Consider the following 16654-nt stretch of genomic DNA (forward strand, 5'->3'; position numbering starts at 1 on the left):
GATGACTGAAAAATACATCTGGATGAAGCAAGTTTTGTCCACTCATGTTTATAAAGATATCGAGATTAAAAAAAAAAATTGATTAATCACGATTAAATATTTTATTCGTTTGACAGCCCAAAAATATACACTTTCACTTTCACATTCAGCCACCTACTGGTTGGGGATGGTCAAAGGTGGAGATTGATAGTAAAAAGGACTTAAAAATTAATCCGTTTTTCACCCACACCCATTATATAACTTCTGAAGACATGGATGAAACCGCTAAAGTCGTATGAATTACTTTTCCTTATCTGTCACTCACTCAACGTTGTGTCGATGTAGTGACACTAGGGGGTCGCCCTTGGGAGCCCCAAACACCTCTGATCTTTGAGAAAAGGCTAATGGGAATTGGCGAGTGGAATTTGCATGTCACTCACTCGGACATACGGGTATAAAAGGAGCTGGCTCGCAACCACTCATTCAGATTTTCTCTTCAGAGCCGAGCAGTTGTATTTAGTGAGCTGAATTACTCTGCTGATCCATTCACTTCGAAAGCTGTTGGATTTACGGCGCATTACAGCAGTTTCTCCCCCTTGTGCACTGGTGGAGTGCAGAGAATGCCCCTGGGTGCTTCGACAGTCTAAAAGAATATATATTCTTGCAATAACAGAGTATATTTTCCCTGTTAAAAGAGTGGCACTGATGGAGAACGTCTTTTTAAATATGCCTTTCCATCTGTGTTTATTTTCTGGTTGCGGTCATTACCTCTCCGCTTCCGATGGCCACGATCGCTGTGTGCCAGCGCATCTGTGCCGAGGGAACAGATGGGTGCTGCCCACGTAGAGACAGCATTCGTGGATGGGTCATGTTCTCACTGCGAGAACATGACCATGGCAACTTTGCGGTTGTGGCTTTCCGTCGTTAGAGGGAACCCCAGCACTCCCCGCCTCGGTCCTTGTACCTATGGGTTTGAGGCCACGTCGGTTAGCACTGGGGGCGATTTGGGGACCCCAATGGGAGCCGCTCCGCCGGGTAACTCCCCACAGACCTCCCATTCCCCAGTACACTCGTTTGCCCTGGTCGTTCACCAGATGGTGTCCCGTCCCTGAGAGAGGAGAACCCTCCTCAGGGGAATTCGCCAGGGAGGGGCTTTCATGAGGAGCGTGAGGTCCGAGACCAAGTCTGGGTGGGCCAGTAGGGTGCCACTAGGATGACCTGCTCCTTGTCCTCCCTGACCTTGCACAGGGTCTGTGCAAGTAGGCTCACTGGGGGGAACGCATACTAGTGTGGCCCCCGGGGCCAGCTGTGTGACAGTGCATCTGTGCCGAGGGAAGCCTTGGTCAGGGCGTACCAGAGCGGGCAGTGTGAGGCTTCCCGGGAAGCGAACAAGCTTACCTGCGCTTGAACGAATCAACTCCAAACCAGCTGGACCACCTAGGGGTGGAGTCTCCACTCTCCCCGGAGTGTAACCTGTCGCGCGGGATGTGTGGGACGTGAGTGGCTCGCAACTCGTCCACAGCCTCCTGCAGTCAGCAGTGACTCAAGTCGTTGCGAGCCACTCACATCCTGCAGGTCACGCTAGTATGTGTTCCCTCCAGTGAGCCTACTTGCACAGACCCTGTGTAAGGTCAGGGAGGACGAGGAGCAGGTCATCCTAGTGGCACCCTACTGGCCCACCCAGACTTGGGTCTTGGACCTCATACTCTTCGTGACAGCCCCTCCCTGGCGAATTCCCCTGAGGAGGATTCTCCTCTCTCAGGGATGGGGCACCATCTGGCACCTGCGATCAGACCTCTGGAATGTTCATGTCTGGCCCTTGGATGGGACACAGAAGCCCTAAGTGGCCTACCACCCATGGTGGTAGACACGATCACTCAGGCTAGGGCTCCCTCTACGAGGCACCTATATGGCTTGCAGTGGTGTCTGTTCACCAAATGGTGTTCTTCCCGACGTGAAGACCCCCAGAGTTGTGCAGTTGTGTCTGTGCTTTCCTTCCTGCAGGAGAGGCTGGTGGGGTGGCTGTCCCCCCCACCTTGAGGGTGTACGTGGCCGCTATGGCGGTGCACCACAATACAGCTGACGGTAAGTATTTAGGGAAGCACGACCTGATTATCAGGTTCCTTAGAGGCACGAGGAGGTTGAATCCTCCCAGAATGGGATCTCTTCGTGGTCCTGCGGGGAGCCCCGTTTGAGCCCTGGAGTCAGCTGAGCTAAATTAAGTCTCTTGAAGACTGCCCTTTTGACTGAGCTCATGTCCATCAAGAGTGTAGGGGACCTGCAGGCATTCTCTGTCAGTGACACGTGCCTGTAGTTCTGTCTGGAATACTCTCATGTGGTCCTGAGGCCCCGACTGAGCTATATGCCCAAGGTTCCCATGACTCCGTTTAGGGATCAGGTGGTGAACCAGCAAACAAAGCTGCCCCAGGAGGAGGCAGACCCAGCCTTTTCGTTGCTGTGTCTGGTGCATGATTTGCGCATCTACTTGGATCGCACGCAGAGCTTTAGAGGCTCTGAGAAGCTCTTTGTCTGCTTCGGAGGAGAGCGGAATGGGAGCGCTGTCTCCAAACAGAGGATCGCCCATTGGGTCGTTGACGCCATTGCTTTGGCATACCACGCCCAGGATGTGCCACCCCCCTTGGGGCTTCGGGCACACTACACCAGGAGTGTGGTGGCCTCCTGGGCCCGGACCAATGGTGCCTCTTTGGCAGACATCAGTAGAGCAGCGGGCTGGGCAACACCCAATACCTTTGCAAGGTTCCTCAATCTCTGGGTTGAGCCGGTTCGTCCCGTGTGTTGTCAGGTACGAACAGGTAAGTTAGCGGGACAACTGGCCGGGTGTACCGCTTGCGTATAGCGCCTTTTCCCTCCTGGAGGGGGAGACATGCGCTTTTACCCCCCAGCCATCTTCACAAGACCGTGGACCCTGGATGTCCTTCCTCCTTAGCTCTGTGGCAGGCAAGTTCATGGAGAAACTCGATGCCGGCCCAGTACGTGTGCTAGTAGACCCTGTAATGGGTAGGTGCTCCACATGCGCTGGTTACCTGTCTGTAACCCCATGTGATGTATCTTCCGCGAGACGGTTTCCCCGTTGGTAAACCCGCATCTTCCTTGGGCAGAGTCCCCTCTGCCACCGGTCGCTGTGTTTGTAGAGCTCTGTCCCCTCTGGGTAGGACCTACCATGGGCACTTCTCCACATGCGACACTGACGACAAAACTCGGTAAGACCATGTGATGTATTTCTACACATTACCGGCAGGGTGTGGTCTCCGCGGTGTTTTCCCCTTGGGAGTGACACCCCCCCACCCGACGTGGACACTTATGGCCCCCAATCGATCGATTTCCACTTTTTTGGGGAGAAAAAAAGAGCAGAGGCCACAGCTGGGGTAGCCTGTCCCCATTTTTTGGGCAGTCGACTTGTCCCCGAGATGCAGGGGACCGTACGACACTCGTAGAAGCATTGGGGGAGGTTACGTGATGGCCAGGTGTGCTGGCTACAAGGCACGCAGTGGTCTGCCCGTCTCGCACCGCCAGTCCACGTAACACAGTTCAGCTAGTTGTGGCATTTCATATAGGGACCCCTAGTGTCACTACATCGACACAACGTCGAGTGAGTGACTGGTTACTTTCGTAACCTCCGTTCCCTGATGGAGGGAACGAGATGTTGTGTCCCTCCTGCTACAACACTGAACTACCCGCTGAAATGACCAGGACTTTGTCTTGGCTCCTCTGCACAAAACCTGAATGAGTGGTTGCGAGCCAGCTCCTTTTATACCCGTATGTCCGGGGAAGTGGCATGCAAATTCCACTCGCCAATTCCCATTGGCCTTTTCTCAAAGATCAGAGGTGTTTGGGGCTCCCAAGGGCAACCCCTAGTGTTACTACATCGACACAACATCTTGTTCCCTCCATCAGGGAAGTGAGGTTACAAAAGTAACCAGGATGTTATGCCTTCTTTATGTCCATTTTTGACCTTCTGAGTTCTGGTCACCATTCACTTTTGTGAGGACCAACAGAGCTGAGATTTTCTTTTAAAAATCTTAATTTGTGTCATGCAGAAGAAAGAAAGTCATATATATCTGGGATGGCATGAGGTTGAGTAGATGATGAGAGAATCTTCATTTTTTTGGGTGAACTATTCCTTTAAAGTATCCCACTTTCTCTTGCACTAATCTTGAATGGGGAAACATTTGCAAGTTGGGAAGCAAGTTTGGAAGAATACAAGTCTTTACTTATAGTGCCTTTGTGTGATTCATTAGCTTACTAAAAGCTGGTACTGACTAAATTACATCTTAACATCTTAAAGATCATAAGTTTACATTATTTCACAATTTAATGGATTTTATATGCATTATGCTTATAATTTACTAATTATCTCTCACTCATACACGCACAGTTTTTCTCTCACATACATTCATATTCAGGCATACATATGAACACACCTTATCTGATCTACAGTAATTGTGAGTAATTAATTATGAGACATTAATGTAAAAGCCTCCATTCAATGTGTTTGGTCAATGCATTTAGACATCCAGTGGTTGATTGATATGGTTTAGCATTCTCTTTTAAGCAGGTATTGATGTTTGCCATCCATTATGTTGACCTTTTCCACTCCACTAAGCTTTAATAAATGTGACTTGATTGCTGGGTAAACTGAATGAAAAGGAGTCAGTTTGTTTTTTTGTGTGGGAGTGTAGGTTTGTGTGTTGAAAAAGCAAATAAAAAACCGGGTAGGTCTTAATTTCTGTATTGTGCAAGTTTTTTTTTTTTTTTTTTTTTTTTTTTTTCTGTGCATGTGTCTGTATTTGAATTTCTGACTTAAGCAAATAACATTAGAAACTGTCCGCAATGGCTGCGTGTGTATGTGTGTCTGGATTTAATTTTTTCTTGCTAAGCCATTGTTGTTTTTCATTTGTGTGTCCTTCAGTTGCTGGGTAATTACAGTGTGATGTACTGCAGGTTATTGTCACTCAATATTACTGTTTTTTCATGGAAAATAATGAAATCACTTTCAGGATATGATGCGTTCTTCACAGAGTTTTTGTGTGAGAGGGGGGAGGATAATAGGCTTCAAAACAGAATTTGGCCAATAGTTGCTGCAAGCCTCTTATAAATCGACCAATTGGTGTGCAAGAAGGCGGGACTCACAAAGACGGGTTAAAGCAATGCAAATATGTGCGCACACACAGTTAAGTATTAGACCAGATGCACATCATAATGACACTATAGCCGAATCCCGGACATTTTCGCAAATTTCGAAATCCCGGTCGGATGCTTTTTTTAAGGTCCGAAAAAGAGGACATGTCTGGGAAAAAGAGGATGTATGGTCACCCTAACTATTATCACAAACTCCACAAATTCCAGTGGTTTGACAGCTAGCACAATCAATGTTACCTCTGCTGCTATTGGTGGTAAACACTCTTTCACTGCTTTCAATAAAAAAATCAGCTTGTATAAATACCACGACTCTTAATTCCACATGCTCAGTTAAAGATGAAGAACATACTACATCCATGTCTTCACTAACAGGTATTCTACCCCACCACAGAATTTGCCATATTATTTGCCCAAGGAAATTAACGAAGAACTCAGCTACTAGGAATAAACTTCAGCATTTTATCATATTTGAAAAATGACAAATTTCACAACTTTTAGATTGTTATTCATGGAGTTAAATTAAATGAAAGTCCAGCTATTCAGTCCTTAAATATTACTCTCTGAGAGACTTATCTGTGCAATTTGCTGGTTGCAGATGGAGAGTAATAATTCATAAGCCTTGGAAGCATATTAGACTGTGGTCAAACTGTCATTTGACCATTGTATGTGCTTTTGAAAATAGATTAACCAAACTGCATCTGCATTTCTCTGCTTCTGCTGTTGCCGGTTCCATAACCAAATCATTTCTCCCTTCAAAATTGTTTTTGAAGATGGTTTTACTGTTTCATATGTTTAATTTAGTGAGGATGAACTTAGAGCAGTTTGGAGCCATAAATAAACTCTTATTTGAAGAGCTTAGAATAAAGACTGAATATTCTGTAGTATTCCTCTGTTTTCAATTGACGACATATATTGTCACATTTTAGGTCCCTTTTAAATAAAACTAAAAAAAAAGTTCCCAAACTTTTTAAAACTGCGGTACCCCTTTATAGTGCTTTTTCCCCACAGCACCCCAACCACTGAAAAAATAAATAAATAAACAACTATGCAATTGAAAACACTCCTTTATTTAAAAAGTTTAATATTTATATCAATATTAACAAATTAAAATAATGTAGCCATCAAGTGTTTCTCCTAAACATTGCTTCAAGTTTTTAAAGTACTTATTCAAGGGCTAGTAATAAAATAGAGTTATAAAATGGAGAACAGAGTCAACAGTGCTTTGTTTTTGTTTTTAGGAACAGCAGCAATTAATCATTTAAAAATTGTGATATAAAACATTAAAAAAGTAATTAAATGAAAAATAGAACAACTTAAATTTAGTTTGTGATTATTAGATATACACTAATAAAGATTCAATACAGTCAGTAATAGACTGAATAAATTCCTCAGTTGCTGGCCAATATTGATGACATCATCAGTCAACAGAAAGTTCTTAAAGAGATGCGCATTTAACTGCACTGACAACAAACTCTGCCTTTTGTGGTTTAATCATTATACTTGGGCATATCATGATTTTACTTTGATTCATTGTGCATTCAGACATTTAATGAATTTATAATTTATTCTGTTTTCATGACTGGATTCCGCGATTCCTCCTTGTTTTCCGCATCGTGTAAATCATAGAGCCCTTTTAATGCATCATAGAATCATTCTGAGCATTCTTAATGTTTGCTGTTTCTGATTATGTGTTATGTATCCCTCAAAACAGGACCAACAAGCATTCCATCTGGTAGCACAACTACAGTATTCCCAAGCAATGTCACAACTCCAGTCATACCAACACATGATGGTAATGTCACATCTCTACCTCTATCTGCTCAAAGTAATGTGACAAACTCATCCACATCAGGCAACACTACCGCGACAATTTCAACAACAGGCAGTGTCACTACTACACCCTTAAGTACAGCAGGAAATTCAACAATTACAGGACAAACTGCAGCAGGCAATGCTATAACAACACCAAACAATGCCACAACTCCACAGATAACTACCCTAAGCAATGAGACATTTCCACCCTTAACCACACATGTTTCAATCCAAACTACACATGGGAATGTCACAGTTCTGCCTGTAACAACAGTAAGCAACAACACTATGTCAGCCCAGACTACATCAGGCAATGTCTCAACTCCACCTCAACCTACACAAGGTAATATCACTAATTCACCCCTAACTATACCAATCAATACCACTAATCTACCCATCATTCTGAACATTCTTAATGTTTGCTGTTTCTGATTATGTGTTATGTGTCACTCAAAACAGGACCAACAAGCATTCCATCTGGCAGCACAACTACAGCATTCACAAGCAATGTCACAACACCAGTCATACCAACGCATGGTGGTAATGTCACATCTCTACCTCTATCTACTCAAAGTAATATGACAAGCTCATCCACAACTACATTGGGAAATGCTACAAGTTCATCAGTGAGTACACCAGGGAATGCCACAATTCCACCCATGACTACATCAAGCCATGCCACAGTTCCACTTACAACTGTAAAAACAACAGCAGCCAACAACACAAGACCACCTGTATCTACACCAGGGAATGCTACAAACCATCCTATAACTGCACCAGGAACAACCACAAATCCTCCTTTAACTGCACCAGGCAATGCCACAACTTCTTTACCTGTGCCAGGGAACAGCACAACTCAATTAATAACTGCAAGAGGCAATGCCACTAGTCCTTTTAGTACAACAGGCAACACTACCGCAACAATTTCAACAACAGGCAGTGTCACTACTACACCCCTAAGTACAGCAGGAAATTCAACAATTACAGCACAAACTTCACCAAAAAATGCCACAACTCCACCGATAACTACCCTAAGCAATGGGACATTTCCACCCTTAACCACACGTGTTTCAATCCAAACTACACCTGGGAATGTCACAGTTCTGCCTGTAACAACAGTAAGCAACAACACTATGTCAGCCCAGACTACATCAGGCAATGTCACAACTCCCCCTCAACCTACACAAGGTAATATCACTAATTCACCCCTAACTACACCAATCAATACCACTAATCTACCCATACCAACACTAGGTAATGTCACTAATCCACCCCTAATTACAACAAGTAATGCTACAATTATATCCCAAACTACAATAGCTAATGCTACAGCATCTCCAATAATAACACCAAGCAATGGCACAACTCCACCCGTAACTACACTGGGCAATGGTACTGTTTCACCCTTGCCCACTCTTGGCACTACACAAGGTAATGCTTCAACTCCCCCTCAAACTACACCAGGCAATGCCAGTGCTGCACCCATGGTTGCCGCGGATCCTTAAAATGTCTTAAATTCAGTTTTCCAAAATGTAAGGTCATAAAAAGTCTTAAATATCATAAATGATACAACAAAATTCTTAATTTTTATTTAAAGAGGTCTTAAATTTGGGGGCGGAAAGACAGGAATCGTGATATGACCTAATGTGATTATCAAACTTCAAAAGAATATGATTTAATTGAATAAATGCATGTGCTGCATCCTTCAAAGTGAAAACGCGGCACTGTTGTATTTTCTCCAAACAGGTGGGGGCTTGTGAGAGTTTTCAGCTGTTGCAGAGCAGTTCACAATCATTAAGCTATATCGGAAATATATGACAAGCTATCACTAATGATCAACTGTTGATGATGATGATGATGATGTAGTGTTGATGAAATATGACAATGGTTACTTACAATTGTTTATATTGTAATACGTTGTAGATTACTTTAGGAGTGCAAATTTTATATCCCTTATTTTTTTGAAAGAGCAGCTGGAAGCAGTGAAGTGCAAACATTTCAAAATAAGAGTCCCCGTTGTTTTTTAGCCTTTAAAGTTAGAAGTTCCTAGCTATGAATCAAATCTTTTTTTCTTTTTCTTTTTTTTTTTTTTTTTTTTGGTTAATGGTATATATTAATTCAATTTGGACTCTTGTAGCCTCTGTCTGGCCCTCCCCATACAGGAAGGAAAGACTAATAACATTTAATATAGGCGACCAGTTTTAAAATTTGCAGATTAATTTTATTTCTTTTACACATTATCAATTCAGCACAATCCAATATCGGTTGACCTCTAATTTGTATTTATTTATATAATGATTATATAAACCAATTTTAATGTGATATATTTGTGGAAAACATGTCTTGAGTATTTTAAACTTGCATATATCCTACCCTGTTTTACTGATAAGCAATGTTAAGGCCATGTTGAATGTGTGCCCCTGCCTGTTTAAGTAAGAGTCTGTGATACATTATTTATTTTTTTGTATGGGGTTTGTTTTTGTATGGGGATACGGTATTAATTTTATTTGTTTAGGTCTTCAAAAAGGTCTTTAAAAGTCTTAAATGTGCAGCAAAAAAAAAAAAAAAAAAAAACTCTGCAGCAACCTTGTGACTACACTAAATAATGCTTCAGCTCCACCACTAACTACACCAGGCAATGTTACTATTCCATTCACAGCAACACCAGGCAATGCCACAACTCCCACACTGTTTAGTACTCCAGGTAATTTCACAGCTTCTTCTGTTACACCACCAGGGAATGCCACAGCCCCACCCACATCCAATGTCACAACTCCCCTAATGTCAACACCAGGCAATGCCACAACTCCCACACTGTTTACTACTCCAGGTAATTTCACAGCTTCTTCTGTTACACCACCAGGGAATGCCACAGCCCCACCCACATCCAATGCCACAACTCCCCTAATGTCAACACCAGACAATGCCACAATACTACCTTTAACTACAGCAGGGAATGGTACAACACAACTGACTACACCAAATAATGCTACTTCTCCATTACTTACTACACCAGGCAATGTTACTATTCCACCCACAACAACACCAGGAAATGCCACAACTCCAACAACATCTAATGCCACAACTCCCCTTTTGACAACACCAGGCACTGCCACAACACCACCCCTAACTACAGTAGGAAACGTTATAACACCAACAACTACACCTAATAATACCACAGCCGAATCACTAATTACAGCAGGTAACGGAACCACACGACCCCTGACTACACTAGCGAACACTACTTCACCATCCACTAACTCACAAGGGAATGCAACCACACCACTGTCTACACCAGGGAACACTACAACACAACCTATCACTACAAAAGGGAATGATTCCACACCACTAACTACACCAGGGAACACTACAGCACCACCCATCATTACACCAGGGAACAATACAACACCACCCATCACTACACTAGGGAATGCTACACAAGGGAACGCTACAACACTACCCATAAATACACCAGGGAATGCAACAACACCACCCATCACTACAACAGGGAATCATACCACACAACAAACTACACAAAGTAATGCTACAGCACCACCCATCATTACACCAGAGAATGCTACAACACCACCAACCACTACACCAGGGAACACTACAACACCACCCATTACTACAACAGGGAATGCTACCACACAACAAACTACACAAGAAAATGCTACAGCACCACCCATCATTAAACCAGGGAATGCTACAACACCACACATCACTTCACTAGGGAACAGTACACCATCAACCATCACTACACCAGGGAATGCTACCACACAACAAACTACACATGGGAATGCTACAGCACCACCCATTATTACACCAGGGAACGCTACAACACCACCCATCACTACATTAGGGAACACTACAACACCACCCATCACTACAACAGGTAATGTTACAATACCACCAATCACTACACAAGGGAATGCTACAGCACCACCAATCATTACACCAGGTAATGTTACAACACCACCAATCACTACACAAGGGAATGCTACAACACCATCAATCACTACACCAGGGAATGCAACCACACTACTTACTACACCAGGGAACGCTACAACACCACCAATCATTACACCAGGTAATGTTACAACACCACCAATCACTACAAAAGGGAATGCTACAACACCATCAATCACTACACCAGGGAATGCAACCACACCACTTACTACACCAGGGAACGCTACAACACCACCCATTACTATAACAGGGAATGCTACCACACAACAAACTACACAAGGAAATGCTACAGCACCACCCATTATTACACCAGGGAACGCTACAACACCACTCATCACTACAACAGGGAATGCTACCACACCACTTACTACACCAGGGAACGCTACAACACCACCCATTACTATAACAGGGAATGCTACCACACAACAAACTACACAAGGAAATGCTACAGCACCACCCATTATTACACCAGGGAACGCTACAACACCACTCATCACTACAACAGGGAATGCTACCACACAACAAACTACACAAGGGAACGCTACAACACCACCCATCACTACACAAGGGAATGTTACAACACCATCAATCATTACACCAGGGAATGCAACCACACCACTTACTACACCAGGGAATGCTACAACACCACCCATTATTACAACAGGGAATGCTACAACACAACAAACTACACAAGGAAATGCTACAGCACCACCCATCATTACACTAGGGAACGCTACAACACCACCAATCACTTCACTAGGGAACAGTACAACATCAACCATCACTACACCAGGGAATGCTACCACACAACAAACTACACAAGGGAATGCTACAGCACCACCCATTATTACACCAGGGAACACTACAACACCACCCATCACTACATTAGGGAACACTACAACACCACCCATCACTACAACAGGGAATGCTACCACACAACAAACTACACAAGGGAATGCTACAGCACCACCCATCATTACACCAGGTAATGTTACAACACCACCCATCACTACACAAGGGAATGCTACAACACCATCAGTCACTACACCAGGGAATGCAACCACACCACTCACTACACCAGGGAACACTACAACACCACCCATTACTACAACAGGGAATGCTACCACACAACAAACTACACAAGGAAATGCTACAGCACCACCCATCATTACACCAGGGAACGCTACAACACCAGCCGTTACTAAAACAGGGAATGCTACCACACAACAAACTACACAAGGAAATGCTACAGCACCACCCATCATTACACCAGGGAATGCTACAACACCACCCATCACTTCACTAGGGATCAGTACAACATCAACTATCACTACACCAGGGAATGCTACCACACAACAAACTACAAAAGGGAACGCTACAACACCACCCATCACTACACAAGGGAATGCTACAACACCATCAATCACTACATCAGGGAATGCAACCACACCACTTACTACACCAGGGAACGCTACAACACCACCCATTACTACAACAGGGAATGCTACAACACCACCCATAACTTCACTAGGGAACAGTACAACACCAACCATCACTACACCAGGGAATGCTACAACACCATCAATCACTACATCAGGGAATGCTACCACACAACAAACTACACAAGAAAATGCTACAGCACCACCCATCATTACACCAGGGAATGCTACAACACCACCCATAACTTCACTAGGGAACAGTACAACACCAACCATCACTACACCAGGGAATGCTACCACACAACAAACTACACAAGGGAATGCTACAGCACCACCCATCATTACACCAGGGAATGCTACAACACCACCCATCACTTCACTAGGGAACAGTACAACATCAACCATCACTACACCAGGGAATGTTACCACACAACAAACTACACAAGGGAATGCTACAGTACCACCCATCATTACACCAGGGAATGCTACAACACCACCCATCACTACATTAGGGAACACTACAACACCACCCATCACTACAACAGGGAATGCTACAACACAACAAACTACACAAGGGAACGCTACAGCACCACCCATCATTACACCAGGTAATGTTACAACACCACCCATCACTACACAAGGGAATGCTACAAAACCATCAATCACTACACCAGGGAATGCAACCACACCACTTACTACACCAGGGAATGCTACAACACCACCCGTTACTATAACAGGGAATGCTACCACACAACAAACTACACAAGGAAATGCTACAGCACCACCCATCATTACACCAGGGAATGCTACAACACCACCCATAACTTCACTAGGGAACAGTACAACACCAACCATCACTACACCAGGGAATGCTACCACACAACAAACTACACAAGGGAATGCTACAGCACCACCCATCATTACACCAGGGAATGCTACAACACCACCCATCACTACATTAGGGAACACTACAACACCACCCATCACTACAACAGGGAATGCTACCACACAACAAACTACACAAGGGAACGCTACAGCACCACCCATCATTACACCAGGTAATGTTACAACACCACCCATCACTACACAAGGGAATGCTACAACACCATCAATCACTACACCAGGGAATGCAACCACACCACTTACTACACCAGGGAACGCTACAACACCACCCATTACTATAACAGGGAATGCTACCACACAACAAACTACACAAGGAAATGCTACAGCACCACCCATCATTACACCAGGGAATGCTACAACACCACCCATCACTTCACTAGGGAACAGTACAACATCAACCATCACTACACCAGGGAATGTTACCACACAACAAACTACACAAGGGAATGCTACAGCACCACCCATCATTACACCAGGGAATGCTACAACACCACCCATAACTTCACTAGGGAACAGTACAACACCAACCATCACTACACCAGGGAATGCTACCACACAACAAACTACACAAGGGAATGCTACAGCACCACCCATTATTACACCAGGGAATGCTACAACACCACCCATCACTACATTAGGGAACACTACAACACCACCCATCACTACAACAGGGAATGCTACAACACAACAAACTACACAAGGGAACGTTACAGCACCACCCATCATTACACCAGGTAATATTACAACACCACCCATCACTACACAAGGGAATGCTACAACACCATCAATCACTACACCAGGGAATGCAACCACACCACTTACTACACCAGGGAATGCTACAACACCACCCGTTACTATAACAGGGAATGCTACCACACAACAAACTACACAAGGAAATGCTACAGCACCACCCATCATTACACCAGGGAATGCTACAACACCACCCATAACTTCACTAGGGAACAGTGCAACACCAACCATCACTACACCAGGGAATGCTACCACACAACAAACTACACAAGGGAATGCTACAGCACCACCCATTATTACACCAGGGAATGCTACAACACCACCCATCACTACATTAGGGAACACTACAACACCACCCATCACTACAACAGGGAATGCTACAACACAACAAACTACACAAGGGAACGCTACAGCACCACCCATCATTACACCAGGTAATGTTACAACACCACCCATCACTACACAAGGGAATGCTACAACACCATCAATCACTACACCAGGGAATGCAACCACACCACTTACTACACCAGGGAACGTTACAACACCACCCGTTACTATAACAGGGAATGCTACCACACAACAAACTACACAAGGAAATGCTACAGCACCACCCATCATTACACCAGGGAATGCTACAACACCACCCATAACTTCACTAGGGAACAGTACAACACCAACCATCACTACACCAGGGAATGCTACCACACAACAAACTACACTAGGGAATGCTACAGCACCACCCATTATTACACCAGGGAATGCTACAACACCACCCATCACTACATTAGGAAACACTACAACACCACCCATCACAACAACAGGGAATGCTACAACACAACAAACTACACAAGGGAACGCTACAGCACCACCCATCATTACACCAGGTAATGTTACAACACCACCCATCACTACACAAGGGAATGCTACAACACCATCAATCACTACACCAGGGAATGCAACCACACCACTTACTACACCAGGGAATGTTACAACACCACCCATTACTATAACAGGGAATGCTACCACACAACAAACTACACAAGGAAATGCTACAGCACCACCCATCATTACACCAGGGAATGCTACAACACCACCCATAACTTCACTAGGGAACAGTACAACACCAACCATCACTACACCAGGGAATGCTACCACACAACAAACTACACAAGGGAATGCTACAGCACCACCCATTATTACACCAGGGAATGCTACAACACCACCCATCACTACATTAGGGAACACTACAACACCACCCATCACTACAACAGGGAATGCTACAACACAACAAACTACACAAGGGAACGTTACAGCACCACCCATCATTACACCAGGTAATGTTACAACACCACCCATCACTACACAAGGGAATGCTACAACACCATCAATCACTACACCAGGGAATGCAACCACACCACTTACTACACAAGGGAACGCTACAATACCACCCATCACTACATTAGGGAACACTACATCACCACCCATCACTACACAAGGAAATGCTACAACACCTCCCATTTCTACACCAGGGAATGCTACCATGCCACTAACTACATCAGGGAATGCTACAACACCACCGATCACTACATTAGGGAACACTACAACACCACCCATCACTACAACAGGGAATGCTACCACACAACAAACTACACAAGGGAATGCTACAGCACCACCCATTATTACACCAGGGAACGCTACAATACCACCCATCACTACATTAGGGAACACTACATCACCACCCATCACTACACAAGGAAATGCTACAACACCTCCCATCTCTACACCAGGGAATGCTACCATGCCACTAACTACATCAGGGAATGCTACAACACCACCCATTACTACATCAGGGAACGCTACAACACCACCCATTACTACATCAGGGAACGCTACAACACCACCCATTACTACACTAGGGAATGCTACAACACCACCCATCATTACACCAGGGAACGCTACAACACCACCCATCTCTACATTAGGGAACACTACAACACCACCCATCTCTACATTAGGGAACACTACAACACCATCCATCACTACACCAGCAAACACTACAGCATCACCCATCACTACACCAGGGAATACTACCACAGCACTAACTACACCAGGGAATTCTACAGCACCACTTCTAACCACAGGCATCTCTACAAATGGACCCATTGTAACTACTTCTAACCCAACTAACACCACAACACCACCAGGTGTGTTTGAGTGAATGTGTTGTGTGTGTGCAAGCTCATGCAATGTTAATCATCACCAGTGCCTTTAATACCTTCTCTCTTTCATAAACCCTTAGTGATCTGGCATATTTTTGTGTTCTTTTTTTCTTATAGCTACCTGCCCTGCAGTGCCCTGCCCACCCCTCAGTGTTTGTGTGAATTCCATCTGTCAGTGTCTGGCAGGAACAATTCTTTTAAATAATGCTTGTGTGGAAAGTAAGTGTCAGATGTCAAGACTTGGTCAATCACATACCCTCTTGCTCAAATAGGGCCATGGTGACATTTTTTTTTACAATTTATTTTATCTATAATCTCACATAATTACATAAATGAATAAGAGAAATAATTATATTTTTCCATTTTCTTTTTCTTTTTTTGTGGTGAGAACAAAACAACACAAATTAACATCTTTCTCACATC

At 44.2% G+C, this 16654-nt stretch overlaps 1 protein-coding gene across 2 annotated transcripts in view; it reads left to right on the forward strand.

Annotated features, from left to right (window-relative positions):
- Positions 1-16654, forward strand: part of LOC127450814 (mucin-5AC-like) — a 51270-nt gene that overhangs the window by 11738 nt on the left and 22878 nt on the right. For both annotated transcript variants that reach the window (XM_051715194.1, XM_051715195.1), the window contains exons 2-4: positions 6851-7294; positions 7411-8139; positions 16349-16450. In XM_051715194.1, coding sequence (XP_051571154.1) covers positions 6851-7294; positions 7411-8139; positions 16349-16450 — 1275 coding nt within the window. The remainder of the gene's footprint in view (positions 1-6850; positions 7295-7410; positions 8140-16348; positions 16451-16654) is intronic.

Source organism: Myxocyprinus asiaticus, chromosome 13 (genome assembly GCF_019703515.2).
Source record: "Myxocyprinus asiaticus isolate MX2 ecotype Aquarium Trade chromosome 13, UBuf_Myxa_2, whole genome shotgun sequence".
Taxonomy (NCBI): Eukaryota; Metazoa; Chordata; class Actinopteri; order Cypriniformes; family Catostomidae; genus Myxocyprinus; species Myxocyprinus asiaticus.